Below are 15,781 nucleotides of genomic sequence, written 5' to 3' on the forward strand. Positions count from 1 at the left end.
GACGTTCCAAAAAAAGTTTCGTAAAGAAAAAACGTTCCTGTAGTGTTTTATTTAGCATTTTGTAAATCCCATTGAGTTCTGTTGGAATAGTCAATATTCCGCTGCCACCGGAAACGGAAATGGAGCCTGTTTACACAGTTGTAGTCTTTTCGCTTCACTCTGTGTACTCCGACGTCGAGGTGCTAACGTCTCTGTTAAACACTTTAAAAAACTCTGAAAATGGAATACGAAAGGTGGATTCTTGATTCTCGACGTCGGAGTACACAGAGTGAAGCGAAAAGACTACAACTGTGTAAACAGGCCCCGTTTCCGGTGGCAGCGGAATATTGACTATTCCTACAGAACTCAATGGGATTTACAAAATGCTAAATAAAACACTACAGGAACGTTTTTTCTTTACGAAACTTTTTTTGGAACGTCATTGAACAGCGCTGACGACACGGTGAGTAGCATATTTTAAAAAAGAATGTTTAAGGTTGTTTTAAGGACATTATCGGACATGCACTATGGAAGCCATTCTGAAGCAGCCAGGGGGGGATTCTAAATGAGCCAAATAGCAGAGACAGGAGCAATTGTCAAAAGTTTGGTGTCGATCATTCGATTTCATCCTGGACACTACAGAAAATGGGCTTAAAGTGTTAAAAACCGGAATTCTCCTTTAACCAAAAGTAGCCAAACAACCCCCATTCCAAAGGGTTGGACCCGTTTATCTGGTTAAATTTGCATGTTTTCTAAGCAAAATCGAGGCTTTGTTGGGCTGCTGGATAAAACCTGGAACTAAACGCTATTTCTGACATTTTAAATTGATAAAGCTTCCTGGATGGGAAGAGAAACATCTTCAAATTTTGAAACAAAGTCCATTGGATGGTTTTCATCCTATACTGTAAAAATGGCCAAAGCTGTATAACGGTTATTTATTCTCCAGGTGAACAGTTTTATATTGTTAAAACACTTTATAGTACATTTTTCTAAGGTCCATATTTGTGTGACATATTTTTTTCTATAATCTTTTTGCTGCTGTAAACACCAGGATTTCCCCCATTCTGGGACAATAAAGAGATTTTCTATTCTATTCTATGAAGAGACTTTCAAAGAATCTCCTAATAAAAGATCTTTTCACAGGAAAACAGATCAGTCAACACTTGTTTTTATGACATTAGGATCCAGAATCTGTAGTGGTTTAATTAAACAATACTGTGCTTCTACTAGAGAATAAATTAGACTTCCTTTACGTTGGTAAATAATCCCAGTTTATAATCCCTCCAGCAGATTTCTGCAGACACCTTCTATTTGTTCCAGTCTGGGTCACAAACAGCGTTGGAATCGAGCAGCTTTCTTTGTAGACAGTCTGAGATACAAAAGCTTCTTTCCAAGGGCATAGCGGGTTTGGAAAATGATTTGAAAAAAAAAAACTCCCAATCCGTCGTGCAGGATCTTAAATTTGAGTGCAAACTAACTCCCTAAGTTTAAATGCAGGATTTGTTGCTTATTAATGAGTTAAAATGTGGAGCCTCTGCTGCAGACATGAAATGACCTGTTATGTTTCTGATTTCTTCAGGCTCGTTGAAAGGGAAAAGTGGAAGAAGCTTTGTAAACCAACCAACGTAACGTCTTACAGGCTGGAGCTGGACCTCAACTCTGAATATAACCTGGCTGTGCGGGCGAAATACAACCATTCACGGTCTCCTCGCTCTGACCCCATCACCTTTGAACCTCTCACTCAAAGTACGTCACTGTCTAAATAGAAACATGTCAACAGCCAGCAGGTTGTTCATTATTCAAATGTTTTATTAATGTTTGCTTAACACCTCTGATCAGTTTGGACTGAAAGCAAAGGCAGCTGTTAGGGAGAACTTTCTGTTTGATGAAGAAGGGAAATTAAAGTTTTAACAATTAAAACAAAGTTAAACCAGTTTTCTTTTTCTTCCTCCGTCCATCATTAAAGCTGTGTTTGGGCCTCCAACGCTCTCAGCTGTTGGACACGGCACGTGGATCCAGGTGAACATTTCACACCCAAACATCACACTCATCCAGAGGGAGTATGCTCCCGACTATAAAGTGCTGTGGAAGAAAGAAAACGATGGAAAAATACAGGTGAGCTTTACTTTCCATAGCAGCTTACTTCCTCTGATTTCATCATCTTAATTAGCACCTAAAGAAGGAGCTGTAATCTCATCAACATTTACCCCTTCAAGTTCCCAGGATTTCCAGCTGAAAATGCCTAAAAACACATAAAAAGGCCTCTCCAATTTCAAACTTTTAAAGCTCTTGAGCCATATGGAGTTAATAAAGATCTGGGCTCCATGTAAAGATAACCTCTAGTTTTCTGCTGTACATTCTGATCTGCTGTGTATGTGGTATGCTTCATAAAAAAGCTCTGAATATACAGATGAGCAGACCAGCATACCTATAGTAGGGTGGCCAGATGTCCGGCTTTAGGGCGGACAGTCTGGATTTTCATTGCACTGTCCGGCGCCGCATCCAGCCGGACGTCTATTTGTCCTCCTTTATGAGGCACTAGGCTTGTAGAGCAAAGTTTAATTTATTTTTTTTCTGGGCTGCAGCACAGTATCCAATCATCAAAAATGCATCACTATCTGATATAAGAGATGATTGGCTAAGAGTGGCGGCGTGTCAGATAAAGATCTGCTTCTCATTGGTTACAAAAGTAAACAAGGATCAGAAATTACTGATGCTAAGTATTGAAGTTAGCGTCCTGTCAAAACCAGGACATCGTTTAACCCAGAATGGACAAAAGAGCGTGAGTTTATGACCAAAGGTAGTGAAGATTCCTTCCATGGTTTCTGGCACTTTGTCGATGCGATGTGGGCGTAAGCAGTGGAGGAAAAGCTGCAACTGAACGGCGTGCGAGTACGGATTAACAAAGTAATAAACGTGCAGCAGCGAACTCTTCAATGTTGGCTTTTACATTAAGTTTTGTCGCAGGATGCTAAAATAACTTGTGCAGAGCTGCAAGGTGGACTATACTATAAAACATCACTAGACCTACGTAGGTGTAGACTGTGACGTGAAAGTGGATTTCAGTGATTCAGGTCTGCTGCACACGGACACTTAAGATAAGTTCCCAAAAGACTGAGGCTCTTAAAAATAAAGCTATACTTTTAGAGCAGTTAAATGTTTTTTCTACAATATCTTTTGTTGTTTAAAAATATATTAGGCTATTTTATTATGAATGTTTCTTGTTAAATATATTTTTTTAACGTTTAAGTCAACGCATCTTATGCTTTGTGGTATTCTGCACTTTAAAGATTCATCTCGGTGGTCACTTTTTAAACTCCACAGTGTATTAAATAGATAAAAATGCTGGGAACCAATTCTTTTTTACATTTCTTTAATATTATTGTTCTATTCAGCTACACAAGCATCCTCTTTAAACTACTAAGAATTGTTCTATAAATGTGACTTCACCCGATTCTTATGTACACCGTAGTAATTTATTGATATGCTGCACAATGTCCTCCTTTTTGGTGCTATAGAAATGGCCGCCCTAACCTATAGTCAATACGCATGCAAGATGTCAGATTTGCATTTATCCCTTTAGTTTTGTATGAAATAGCACGGTTTGATACAGTTTAGACTACCTCAACAGGCGTATCTCATTTTAGTGATGTACAAAACAACTATTTAAGGTCAGATCACCATACACTTCACAAAACACCAAAAATAAGTAATTAAATAGTTTTTTTGTTCATGACTAAAGGGAAACGCACCCGTTGAGGTAGTTTGAAGTTTATTTTTCGTACAAAACTAAAGGGATAAATAGGTATTGACGATGGGCATGCTGGTCTAATCGGGTATGCTCCTCTAAGAGAACATCGGCCCACCCACCATTCTCTTAGGGTCAAATTTATCTTCATACAACTGTTAGTGCTGCGGGCTCTCTCTGAGTTTGGGACTTTGGTAGCAGGTGCGCTAACAACTGTTAGCCATGATGTAACTTAAACACACTTTTTTATTTTGATTATAGTTTTTTATGCCACAGTGAACATTTCATCTCCGCTGCCATCAAAGAGACAGGAAATAAGCAGTTAGAAAGTCATCAAACACTTCTGGCTGCTAGCCTAGTAGCTAGCCATCATGCTAAATCAGGCTTCTGTGTTGTGAACAGGTGGCTTTTAGCTCTCTCAGCATATCAGCTTCAGTCGCAGTAACATGGTGAAATCTTTGGCCCAGCGACTCGGCTCGTGGCTTCTGAGTCAGGCAGCGTCGTGTTTAGCCGACCGCCATGGCTGGATTCAAGCCAAGCAGCAGTTACCTCGCCGAGTTCATGGAAGCACAGAAAACACGTCTGGCTTTAAAGAGACTCCGCGAAAAGGCTAGCACAACAAGCTAGCTATTCTGACCCCAGATCTTTTAGCAGCGATGATTTCTCAAGTCTCTGCTGCGAATAGATTTTGACAAAAATGTAATAATTTTTAGTGTTGCACCGATACCGATCCAGCACTAAAATGGAGGTATCGGTATCAGCGAGTACCAACAAATAGGACACCAATACCATTTTGAGAGCCAAAAGTTTATTCAACTATTGTCACCCATTCTAGGTAGGCAATAAAAAGTTCAACTGGATTCACTTTGAAACAATTTATTTAGATTTAGATTTAACCATAAATATGTAAATATTTCAGTCTAAGGTTTAAGTTCTGGTCCAGAGTCCTCTGTGTGAAAAAGTGCTAAATGCATTAGCTGCATGCTAGTTGCAAGTCTTTTACAGTCTGTGTGGTTGCAAACTCTCTTTAAAGTCATAGGGAAATCATATTTAAAGGTCAAATCATTCTGGCTTAAACATGTATATAAATGTACTTTTTATCAGACCATATCGTCCCAAAAGTTAGAAAATTTCTATAAAAAAAAAAAAAGAAATTTTGTTTTAAAATCTGTGTTTTTTTTCATTATCTTCTGCAGGCCAGTTAGTTCTTCGTCAGCCTGAACACCTTAATTCGGCCAATCATTTATCACCGGTCATCTGTCAATCAAATGTTTTCGGTCATAGCATCTTGATTCATGTGTCGCAGCTAATATACGCAACGGTTGAAACCAGAATCCTTTCCTTTCCCATTGAGTTGCGTCCCAGTGTTCACGGGGATGGACGTCTGTGTCTTCGGCAGGCGTAGAGCTAACAGAACTGGCAGCGTTGCGAGGCAAGGGCTCAAACATGTACGGCTGGAAGCCTTCTACACCAAACCAAGCTTCTGCCGCCCTGGCGTCCTCTTCCACAACATCTTCGTCCCCGCTTTCCTCCTCTAAATAAAAAATGGATGACGGAGGAGACTCATCCACGACCTCCGACACTAAACTCTCCTCCTCTTGCATGTTTCCGCTGTCCATAGCGTTCCTTGACAGCGTCGTTTCTAAGTCACCAATTTAGTGCTACTTGGTCCCAATGGAATTTCCCATTGGGAACCTGCTAGCACTAAGTTGCTAACTGGTTAGCAAGAAGCTTCAGAGAAACCGGCCACAATCAAAATTGCCTGCGAACCTTCCGCCACAACAACCCCGCCCCCTTGATAATCGACCAATCACATTCACTTAATTCACTCGCGTAAAGTCGGACACCACTCTGGAGAATTCGGAAATGCAACGGTCGGAACGGCCGATTCCCTACGACTTTAAGCTTATTACCGCCGCCTAAAGGACTGGAGGGAGGAATTTAGTTACTTTCTATTGTTAAATGTAGTGTGCAGTGGCGCCACCAGGGTATTGCACAGGGGTGGCCACACACTCGCCAGTTTAAATTTAAATTGTAGTAGCATCAGTTTAGCATTTCAACCCAATATGCACAGCCAGCGACGTAACAAAAATCCCACAATAATCCAAGATCTGAGTAAAACTTTACTTAAGTCTTTATAATTTCTACAGGCAGGTGAACCCTGAAATTATGGCTTTTAGGTTCAGTGGCCACCCCAAGATTTTTTGTGGCCCCATTAGTAGGGGAGTGGCGGCCTAGTTGTTAGGGCATAGGGCTTTGAATCCTGAGGTCGTGAGTTTGATCCCCCACTCCGACAGACTGCCAATCTGGGTCCCTGAGCAAGACCCTTAACCTCACACTGCTCCCCGGGCGCCGCACGATGGCATCTCACTGCATCCCCAAGGGGATGGGTTAAATGGGATTATTAGAGCATATAAAATAAAAAAAATCTGCCCCCTCTGCAGTTTAAAAATTGTGTTTTGTTAAATTGGGATTAATGCAAATGCAATGAATTGCCCAATTCTGGCGTCTAATAAGATTTTAGCTCTTTAACCTATAATCTACATCAGAATCCAACATGGCTGCCTCATGCATAAACTATTGCGTTAGCTAGAAACTCTATTGTAGTTGTGGTGTTCTTGATCACATAAAGTGTGACTTTATGTTAAAATAAATTTAGCTTTTCTGTTTATAGCCCGGTAAACCTTTAAAGATGATTAATCTGTTTGAAAAGGCATATGGATCTAATCACTTTGCTAAAATTGAGGAAAAACCTCCTTTACTGTAACACATAAATCCTGAATCACCACCAGCACCTCTGGACCGGACCGAGCTGTTTGGCTGCTCTGCTTTACCCAGAAAACATGACTCAGCATTTATGAACGTGGACTCAGAAGCGGGGGAGGATTCACCCTCTGGTTTGTCTCGCATGTTTCCAGGAGCAGACAAAGATGGAGGAGCTTTGGAGCTTCAAACTGGATAAACTGGAGAAGGGGACGAAGTACTGCATGCAGGGCCATATTATGACCCGTATCATCAGAAACAACCCACCGTCTGAGTGGAAGTGCATCTTGAGCAGCGTCCCAGAACCCGATAACTGTAAGCTGGACCTCAGATTCTGCTGAGCTCTCCACCTCTGAGTCTGAGTAACGTGTTGATCCAGAGCGATCCTCAATCTGATAACGTGACTTAGATCAGGCGTATCCTGTCTGACCAAATTCCTCCTCTTTTTTCATGTTTTCTCTGCAGCAATGTTGGTTTTAGTCATCGCCATGGTTCTTCTGATCTCCCTGACGCTCCTCCTCTCCATGGGCTTCTTCTGCCTCTACTACACCGGCTTCCTGTGTAAACTGAAGGACCTGCCCGCTGCCCTCATGGTGAGAAAACCATCGTCTGTCCTGAATATGTCTTCATCTCAGTGGGTTTTATTAGAAATATCTTTGAACCCTTTATATGGCACTCAGTGAAATCAACATTTCAAGCCAATAGTCATTCCGTAAAAATTCAAAAAATATCCACTGGACTTGGTTTTCAAGATTTGAAGACGTTTCTCCACCTCTCCAGGAAGCTTTCTCAATTCAAATGTCTGGATCCGCAGTGAGTCTGAGTCTTATATGGACAAGGCCTTGTATTGCTTGGAAACATGCAAATGGTAACCGATGAATGGGTCGTTTGGTTCCATCGTTAGCCTGTAATATCTGAACCTGTCTATGATTCTAGGGGTCGGTCGTTAAAGGGGGGATTGCCATTAAGGGGGGGATTGTCTCCCGTAATACCTGAAACCTGTCTATGATTGTTAAGGGTTGGTCGTTAAGGAGGTATTGTTCACCGGCTGGAGGGGGTAGGTCCCTCGTTCCTCTGTGATGGGGTGGGGGGTTTGGTGATATCTGGAAGGGATCATGTCTATGATTGAATTGTATGTTTTTGGAAGCTGGAATCTGAGTCCACCACCTCTGTTTAAAGTTGGTTTTTCTCTCTTAACATAGATGGCTTCCTTCCTCTCAAACCACCTATTTTCTTTATCCAGAATATGGACATTCTGGTCCTCAAAAGAATGTCCTTTGTCCACAAGGTGTAGGTGTACTGCGGAGTCTTGTCCCGAGGCGGCCGCTCTTCTGTGTTGGGCCATGCGTCTGTGGAGCGGTTGTTTGGTTTCTCCAATATAAAGATCAGAGCATTCCTCGCTGCACTGAACAGCATATACCACTCCGCTCATATTGGGTCTGGGGGTTTTATCTTTAGGATGCACTAGCCTCTGTTTAAGGGTTTGGTTTGGCTTGAAATGTACTGGGATCTTGTGTTTGGAGAAAATCCTCTTGAGCTTTTCAGACACTCCAGCAACATAAGGGATTGTGATGTTTTTGCGTTTAATTTTCCCATCGCTGTCTTCTGTTGCGAGTCTTTTGGATTTCCTTGCTGATTTGATAAAAGCCCAGTTTGGATATCCACAGTTTCGGAGAGCATCTTTGATGTGTTTCTGTTCTTTTTGCTTCCCATCTGTTTTAGTAGGGACATGTTCTGCCCGGTGTTGTAAGGTTCTGATGACTGAGAGTTTGTGTTCCAGATATTACAGGCTAACGATGGAACTAAACGACCCATTCATCGGTTACCATTGCATGTTTCCAAGCAATACAAGGCCTTGTCCATATAAGACTCAAACTCACTGCGGATCCAGACATTTGAATTGAGAAAGCTTCCTGGAGAGGTGGAGAAACGTCTTCAAATATTGGAAACCAAGTCCAGTGGATATTTTTTTAATTTTTACGGAATGACTATGACCTGGATGACTGAGAACCTTCATCAACATCAAGCCAATAATGTTATTGGAATTCAGGACAAGACCTTATTACCTTAGTAATGGTGTTAACTTTACCAGCCATTTTTTAATTTATTTTTAGTTTTAGTCCAGTTTCAGCATCATTTGTTAGTTTTTATCACATTTAGTCGACATCATCGCATTTTTATTTAGTCTAGTTTTACTCGACTATAAGTCAGAGCATTTTAGTCTTTATTTTAGTCCAAGAAAACATAACTTTATTTGTTTAGTTTTAGTCAACAAAAACTGTCAACATTTTAGTCTTACTTTACTAAACAATATATAGAGCTACTTTTTTCTGTCCATTAATGTTTATTTATTTACTTTTTGTTTTATTTATTTATTTATATGTTTTAATTATTGTGATCAATTTGCGCCGTCAATCCCGGCGCATGCGCGTTTTATTTGTAGTCTGGACGCTGAGGGTAAACATCCTGCGGCTCTGACTGCAGCGCTGAGAGGGACTCCTGCGGGAGAACGGGGTTGGGATGGGGGAGGCAGCAGCTGCCGCTGGAGGACAAGAGTAGGAACGATACATGCTTTCACGTAAAGCCGCCAAAAGCCGCCAGTGACACCGTAAAAAGTCGCCAGATTTGTCGCTAGTCGCTTTTTTGGAAAATAGTCGCTGGAGGGGTCTGAAAAGTCGCTAAATATAGCAACAAAGTCGCTGAGTTGGCAACACTGAGGCTACTCTGTGTCCGCCGCCCGCTCCAGGTTTGAGAGTGGGTGAGCTGACGAGGAGGGGGTGGAGGAGGAGACAGGATTTGAAAAAAACATAAAATAATATTATGTAATTTTCGTCTCGTCTTTGTTCGTGAACTAAAATGTCCATAGATTTTAGCCCAGTCTTTATTCACCGAACTGCATTTGCGTCTCGTCTTTATTCGTCCACGAAAATTATTTCTGATTTACTCCCAGTTATTGTTTATTAGTGGGGATTTTCGTCTCGTCTAGTTTTCGTTCGGTGAAAAATGTGCGTTGACGAAAATATTTTTGTTTAGTTTTCGTTAACGAAATTAACACTACTTAGTAACATTTAACAAATATGGATGTTCTGATGGCAAAAATGAATGTCAATTTAATAACAAGAAATGCCGTCTTGTCCGAATATATTAAGAAAAATGACAAAAGCGCTTCTATAAGAAATTCATGAATGAAACACATTTTTAGTTTATAAACCTAAATATAATTGTTAACCAGTTTGCTGGTGAAGATTCTCAGTCTTCCAGGTCAGAGTCAGTCTAAAAAAATAAAATCCACTGGACTTTGTTTCCAAGTTTCAAGACATTTCGCTTCCCATCCTGCAATGGCCCATACCTGTCTATGTCTCTGAAAGGGGGTCGTTAGAGTGGATTGTTGGCCTGGCTCAATAGGCGAGGTGCTCCACTGTCCTGTACAGGTGCTGGGTCCGCCTTCTCGCTACCATAGCAGCCCCAGGCCCTGTACAGGAGAGCGGAGCACCTCGCCTATTGAGCCAGGCCAACAATCCCCTCTAACGACCCCCTTTCAGAGACATAGACAGGTATGGGGCATTGCAGGCTAACAAAGAAACCAAACAACTCCCATTCCAAAGGGATGGACCCGTTTATCAGTTTCAATTTCCATGTTTTCAAAGCAAAATAAAGGCTTTGTTGGGCTACTGTATAAAACATGGAACTTAACGCTATTTCTGACATTTTGAATTGAAAAAGTTTCCTGGAATGGGAAGAGAAACGTCTTCAAACTTGGAAACAAATCTACCTCATCCGACCTCACTGAGGGCCGGGGGGTGCTCCATTTATAAGGGGTGTGGAAGTGATCAAAAACAGTAACTTGCCCTCTAAAGGGTTAAACTGAGACTTGGGTCAAACGTTGACTCCAACCCATCCCGCCTGACAGAACCAGTAGAACTGGGTCTGGTTTGTAGCAGTCGTTTGTCTTTTAAGCTCCTCCACCAAATGTTCTTGGTGATGGTGTCCTTTCCCCAGGTTTAAAGGACGGCTCTGGAGGATGATTCATTGCGGGTCAAAGTGGATCAGTCGAGCCCAGACAGCAATGACCAAAATATATATCACGGTTTCTGACCCCCAAAATAAACTTTGAGGAAGATTTTAGGAGAGAATATAAGTTGCTTAAACTGAAATATCAGCTTATTTTGTCAAGATTGATTTATTTATTTTTAACTATGTTGTTTTTCCTGAGACCTAATCATTTATTCTTTAAAGGTATAGCGAAATGCATATCTTCTTTTGGAAAGTAAGCGATGCAAACAGCAACTTTTAAACAGAGCGTGCACGAGGAGAAATGAGCTTGTGCACGGTCTCGCACACAATTAATAGTTACCTATAGGGAGCAGATTCAAGGTTGAGCATCTGCATTTTTTAAGTGGTAGTGCTAGTCTTTTCAAACATCTGCGAAAATCCTCTAATTTCAATAAATTTTTGTTTATTTCCATAGCACTTTACAGTTCACCAGATCATCCTGTCAGATTGGTTAAAAGTTTCTATATAAGGAAAACCATTTAATTGCATCGACTCATTGACTCTTCAGCAATCCCTCACACTAAACATGCTTGTAGCGACAGTGGAGAGGAAAAACTCCCTTTTAACAGGAAGAAACCGCCAGCAGAACCAGGCTCAGTGTGAGCGGCCATCTGCTGAGGAGGACTGGGGTTCAAGGAGACAGAAGCAGACATACACTACCGTTCAAAAGTTTGGGGTCACATTGAAATGTCCTTATTTTTGAAGGAAAAGCACTGTACTTTTCAATGAAGATAACTTTAAACTAGTCTTAACTTTGCAGAAATACACTCTATACATTGCTAATGTGGTAAATGACTATTCTAGCTGCAAATGTCTGGTTTTTGGTGCAATATCTCCATAGGTGTATAGAGGCCCATTTCCAGCAACTATGTGTTTGCTCATTGGCTCAGAAGGCTAATTGATGATTAGAAAACCCTTGTGCAATCATGTTCACACATCTGAAAACAGTTTAGCTCGTTACAGGAGCTACAAAACTGACCTTCCTTTGAGCAGATTGAGTTTCTGGAGCATCACATTTGTGGGGTCAATTAAATGCTCAAAATGGCCAGAAAAAGAGAACTTTCATCTGAAACTCGATAGTCTATTCTTGTTCTTAGAAATGAAGGCTATTCCATGCGAGAAATTGCTAAGAAATTGAAGATTTCCTACAACGGTGTGTACTACTCCCTTCAGAGGAGTAGAAAAAGAAAAGGGAGGCCGCGTTGCACAACTGAGCAAGAAGATAAGTACATTAGAGTCTCTAGTTGGAGAAACAGACGCCTCACAGGCCCCCAACTGGTGTCTTCATTAAATAGTACCCGCAGTAGTCCGTTTGTTTTTTAACTTTTTAATTGTCTTATTCTCGGGAATCCCTTGAAGCCGGACCTTCATGGTTATAAAGGAAAAGCAAAAAAAAACATACAGATCCAAATGTTCCTCCATGTTTCCCATTGAACCATTTTAGCATCTCTGGTAGAGCCTGACCCTGTAGACCAGGAACATCCCACCTCTGCTCTGACCCAGCTGGCTAACCTCTGTTAGGTTCTCAGTTGCTTCTTTTTTTCTCTCTCTTCAGTTCGTTTTGTTGCCTGAAGACGCCTTTGGCCCAAAAACGGTGGACATGGACCAGGCCACCATCTTCTCCCAAACCGTGAATCTGAGGAACCATCCAAAGGCGACTGCTCCTTCCACGGGGGAAGCCAACTCAGAGGATGAGGATGCTGATGAGGACTATCCAGGAAAGCTCTACGTAAACAGAAAGACAGAACGCTCTTCATACAGAGGCTCCCAGCGGGACCCTGAATATCATAGCGGGTACCTCGGTAAGGATGCCAGGAGCTCTAGAGGCTTCACGGCCGAGCCGCCCGCAGAGGCGGAGCAGCGGCAGGTGGAGTCGGACCATCGTGAGCAGAAAGCGGGAATGGTTCATGACCCGGATCAAAGTGGACTTCAGGTCCGAGTCATGACTCATCATGAGGAGGAAATGAGGACGGAGAGCCAGGACCTCTCAGGAGACGTCAACCTGTTCTCCGTCACGCTGGCCTCCATGGCTACGTGTGATGAAGGTGACCCAGAGGAGGAGCAGGACTCTGATAGCTCCTCCACAGACTTCCTGAGGATCTACACCCTAAATCGGAGCCATACGGACTCTCAAAGGGAGCGGGATGAGCAGGAGTCTGCACCGCTGATGGAGCCGCCGACGGAGGTCTTCCCTGACTCTGGAGACGCAGACTCCTGGAGGGAGGAGGAGGAACTATCCGGCTATCTGACTAACAGATGAAACCCTCTATAGTTGTTTATGCTGGAGGCTCTTGGCGATCCTCATGGGAGCTCCATGAAAGCAGGAGGAGAGCAGAGCGATCAGAACCGTCACATGACGTTATTCCAGGTCGCCTCACCGTTAAGGAAAAGGGTTACAGTCAGTGTTGGGAAAGTTCTCTTTCTACGTTCAGTTCAGACATTTTAAAATGAACTAGTTCAGTTCATAGTTCATAATTCAAAATTTTGAACTAAGTTCAGTTCCAAAAAAATGAACTAGTTCATAGTTCTTTTTTTTCATATCTCAATGCCACCATAGCCTACTGTAGAACCACAGACAGCAATTACTTTATCAGTTGTAACTCTGAAACTGTGCGTCAGATTTCATCTTCATATCCAGTTTACAATCCTTATCCAACCAGGGTTTACATTAGCATTGAGGGGACAGCATTTCCCCATTGTTGCTTTAACGCTTTGTTGCTGTCCATTCACTTCACACTAGTAGCAGCTGCAGCTTTCACCCCTACAGTATATTCTCAGAAACATCAGGAAAAATGTGCTGCTTGAATGGTCTTTTTTATGAGGAATTATTAAAAGAAAAACAGGAAAGTAGTCTTTAAGGTGCAAATGTTTTTTTCATTTTAATATTTTTTTCAATTTGAAATTCCATTTCAGTACATACTAAAAAGGAATCCTGGAATCCTGGAAAATTATACCAGGCAGGTTTAACAAACAATTACATGAATAGTAAAACCCTCAAGAACATTTTACTAACACAAACTGAGGGACCAGGCTGAGGTAGGAATTTAAGGTTTCTGAAGTGCGGATTTTTTTACTGAAAGCCGGCGGGCAACGTTTGCAGAGAAATGTAAGATTGTTGCCATCATCCTCACCGACCACCTGGTCATGAAACTGTTTTAAGTGATCATACTGCTGCTTTGTTGCCTCCACGGTCGCCTCCATGCTGCCGTGGCTTCCACGCTGCATTTTGTTTTGATGACGCACGCGGCTGTAGGCTACGACGCTGGTAGCTGGTGTTGCCAGATTGGGTGTATTTCCCGCTACATATTAAGGCCTGTTTACGGCTCTATAGAAATCTGGCAACCTATTGAACGGAGTTGAACTGAGAGAGCGTGCCGTTCACAGACGCCAGAATGAACGAGTTCACAATAACGTTCATCAGGCAGTAATGCAGTACGTTCAGTTCACGTTCGCCCCAAAATATGAACGAGTTCAGGAACTTTCGTTCAATGAACGCGTTCAGGCACAACACTGGTTACAGTCTCTAGAAGTACAGAAGAGGATTAGGGCCACTGAAAAAATAAAAAAGCTTTAACTGAGTTTTAAATATTATTTTAGTTTTAATATGTGAAAAAAGTCAGAATTCTGACTTTAATCTCAGAATTGTGGATCTTAATGTAGATGGGCCCCATGGAGGCAGAGATGTGGAGCACTCAGCTTCACTGACAAAGATGTGAGCTGTTTGGGAGGATCAGGAACACTTTGGTGGAAAATGACGGAATCAGGCGACTTTTTACGTCCCTGAGGGGTCGATGGTGATGCTATTTGATTAATGGATCAATGCTAACATGTTTGTTAGCTGTCAGAATTCTGAGAAAACATCAGAATTCTGAGATTAAGTCAGAATTTTGACTGTTTTCTCATATTTTACTGAAATAAAATAAAAAAATCTGTTCACTTTTTTTTTTTTTTTTCCAGCGGCCCCAAGTCTCATCAATACTAGAAGACCTTTACACTTCGGACAGAAACCAAAAATCTGATCTATCAATTAAGATTTTATTTGTATTCTTTTTTTTATATTTGCACTAAAATCACGAGCATGGGGGTGGGGTGTCATTTAGGTCTTTTTAACAAAATAAAATCGAGGACGACCCGGATGTATATCTGGATGCACAAATGAGGCGATGGCGCAGGACGGATCGAGCATCCGGGATGGATCGGGGAGCGACGGCGCTTCCATCTAGCTTTCGTATCTGTGCGCTAGCTGGAAATCACCCCTTCCCTTCTGTGTGGTATCAATACTGCCACCTAAAGGACTGGAGGGAGATAGTCTCCATTTACTTTGATTAATTGTAATTAATAAAACATACGCACCTCTGCGATTTGAAATGTTCATTTCATTAAATTAAATCTCCGGTCGTGTGAGAAATTTTCTATCGGGCCGACTTATGTCATGTAGTGTACAGGGGGTAACGAGGGGCGATCAGCCTCTCACGACTCGTCAAGTTCGGAGTAAATCAAACATGCTTGAAATCTGAAATCAAAGGCCGTTTCTGAATTCACAAGAAAGCCAGTATGGACTCGAAAGGAAAGTCCACACAGAACAAATATGGGTCAATTCAAACAGAAGCGTACTCATGATGTCACCACACGCTCGGCTCGTCTGGAGCTGCATATCACCTGGTTTTATTAATAGTCTCTAGATAATAATTTATCGGGGGAACAATAGTTAACACAGTCATAATTACAAATCAAATGAACATTTTGCCAAATAAAACAGAAACTCACCATCAGAGCCATCGGCCCTTCATAGACTGCTATGCAGAGAGAGGGCTGCTGCAGACGGGCTAATGTTAGCCCTGGCTACCGTTAGCCGCGGAGGTCCGCTGGTTGCCATGGTCCCCTCAACTTCGCATTAAATTAGTAAAGGGGCCATATAGTGACGCTTAGAAGTATAGCGTTCGTGCCTGGATTGATCTTAAAATGTACTGTTATTGAACAACGGCAACAGAAAACAGAACTTTAACCTGGAAGCTGCTGCTGCCGCAGTGCATTCTGGGACAGCTGTTAATCTGGAGAACGGATAAGTCTGTTCTGATGCATGCTGGGTAAAGGGGGAGGGGCCAGAACAACATCCAGGGACTTTGTCCGTTCTCGGTCTGCTGTTCCTGTGAATTAGAACGGTACTAGGGCTGAGGGTGATGACGTTTCACGAGAACACAAGCACGCACAAGTACACATATAAAGAAACGGCCATAG

At 42.1% G+C, this 15,781-nt stretch overlaps 1 protein-coding gene across 1 annotated transcript in view; it reads left to right on the forward strand.

Moving 5' to 3' along the window:
• The window catches only part of LOC119777381 (interferon lambda receptor 1-like), a 29,477-nt gene extending 16,674 nt beyond the window's left edge, over positions 1–12,803 (forward strand). The window contains exons 3-7 of the mRNA XM_038276237.1: positions 1,559–1,725; positions 1,946–2,094; positions 6,646–6,805; positions 6,956–7,083; positions 12,099–12,803. Coding sequence (XP_038132165.1) covers positions 1,559–1,725; positions 1,946–2,094; positions 6,646–6,805; positions 6,956–7,083; positions 12,099–12,803 — 1,309 coding nt within the window. The remainder of the gene's footprint in view (positions 1–1,558; positions 1,726–1,945; positions 2,095–6,645; positions 6,806–6,955; positions 7,084–12,098) is intronic.
• Positions 12,804–15,781: the final 2,978 nt, after the last annotated feature.

This window comes from Cyprinodon tularosa, unplaced genomic scaffold (assembly GCF_016077235.1).
Source record: "Cyprinodon tularosa strain WSP-4 unplaced genomic scaffold, ASM1607723v1 ctg123, whole genome shotgun sequence".
NCBI lineage: Eukaryota > Metazoa > Chordata > Actinopteri > Cyprinodontiformes > Cyprinodontidae > Cyprinodon > Cyprinodon tularosa.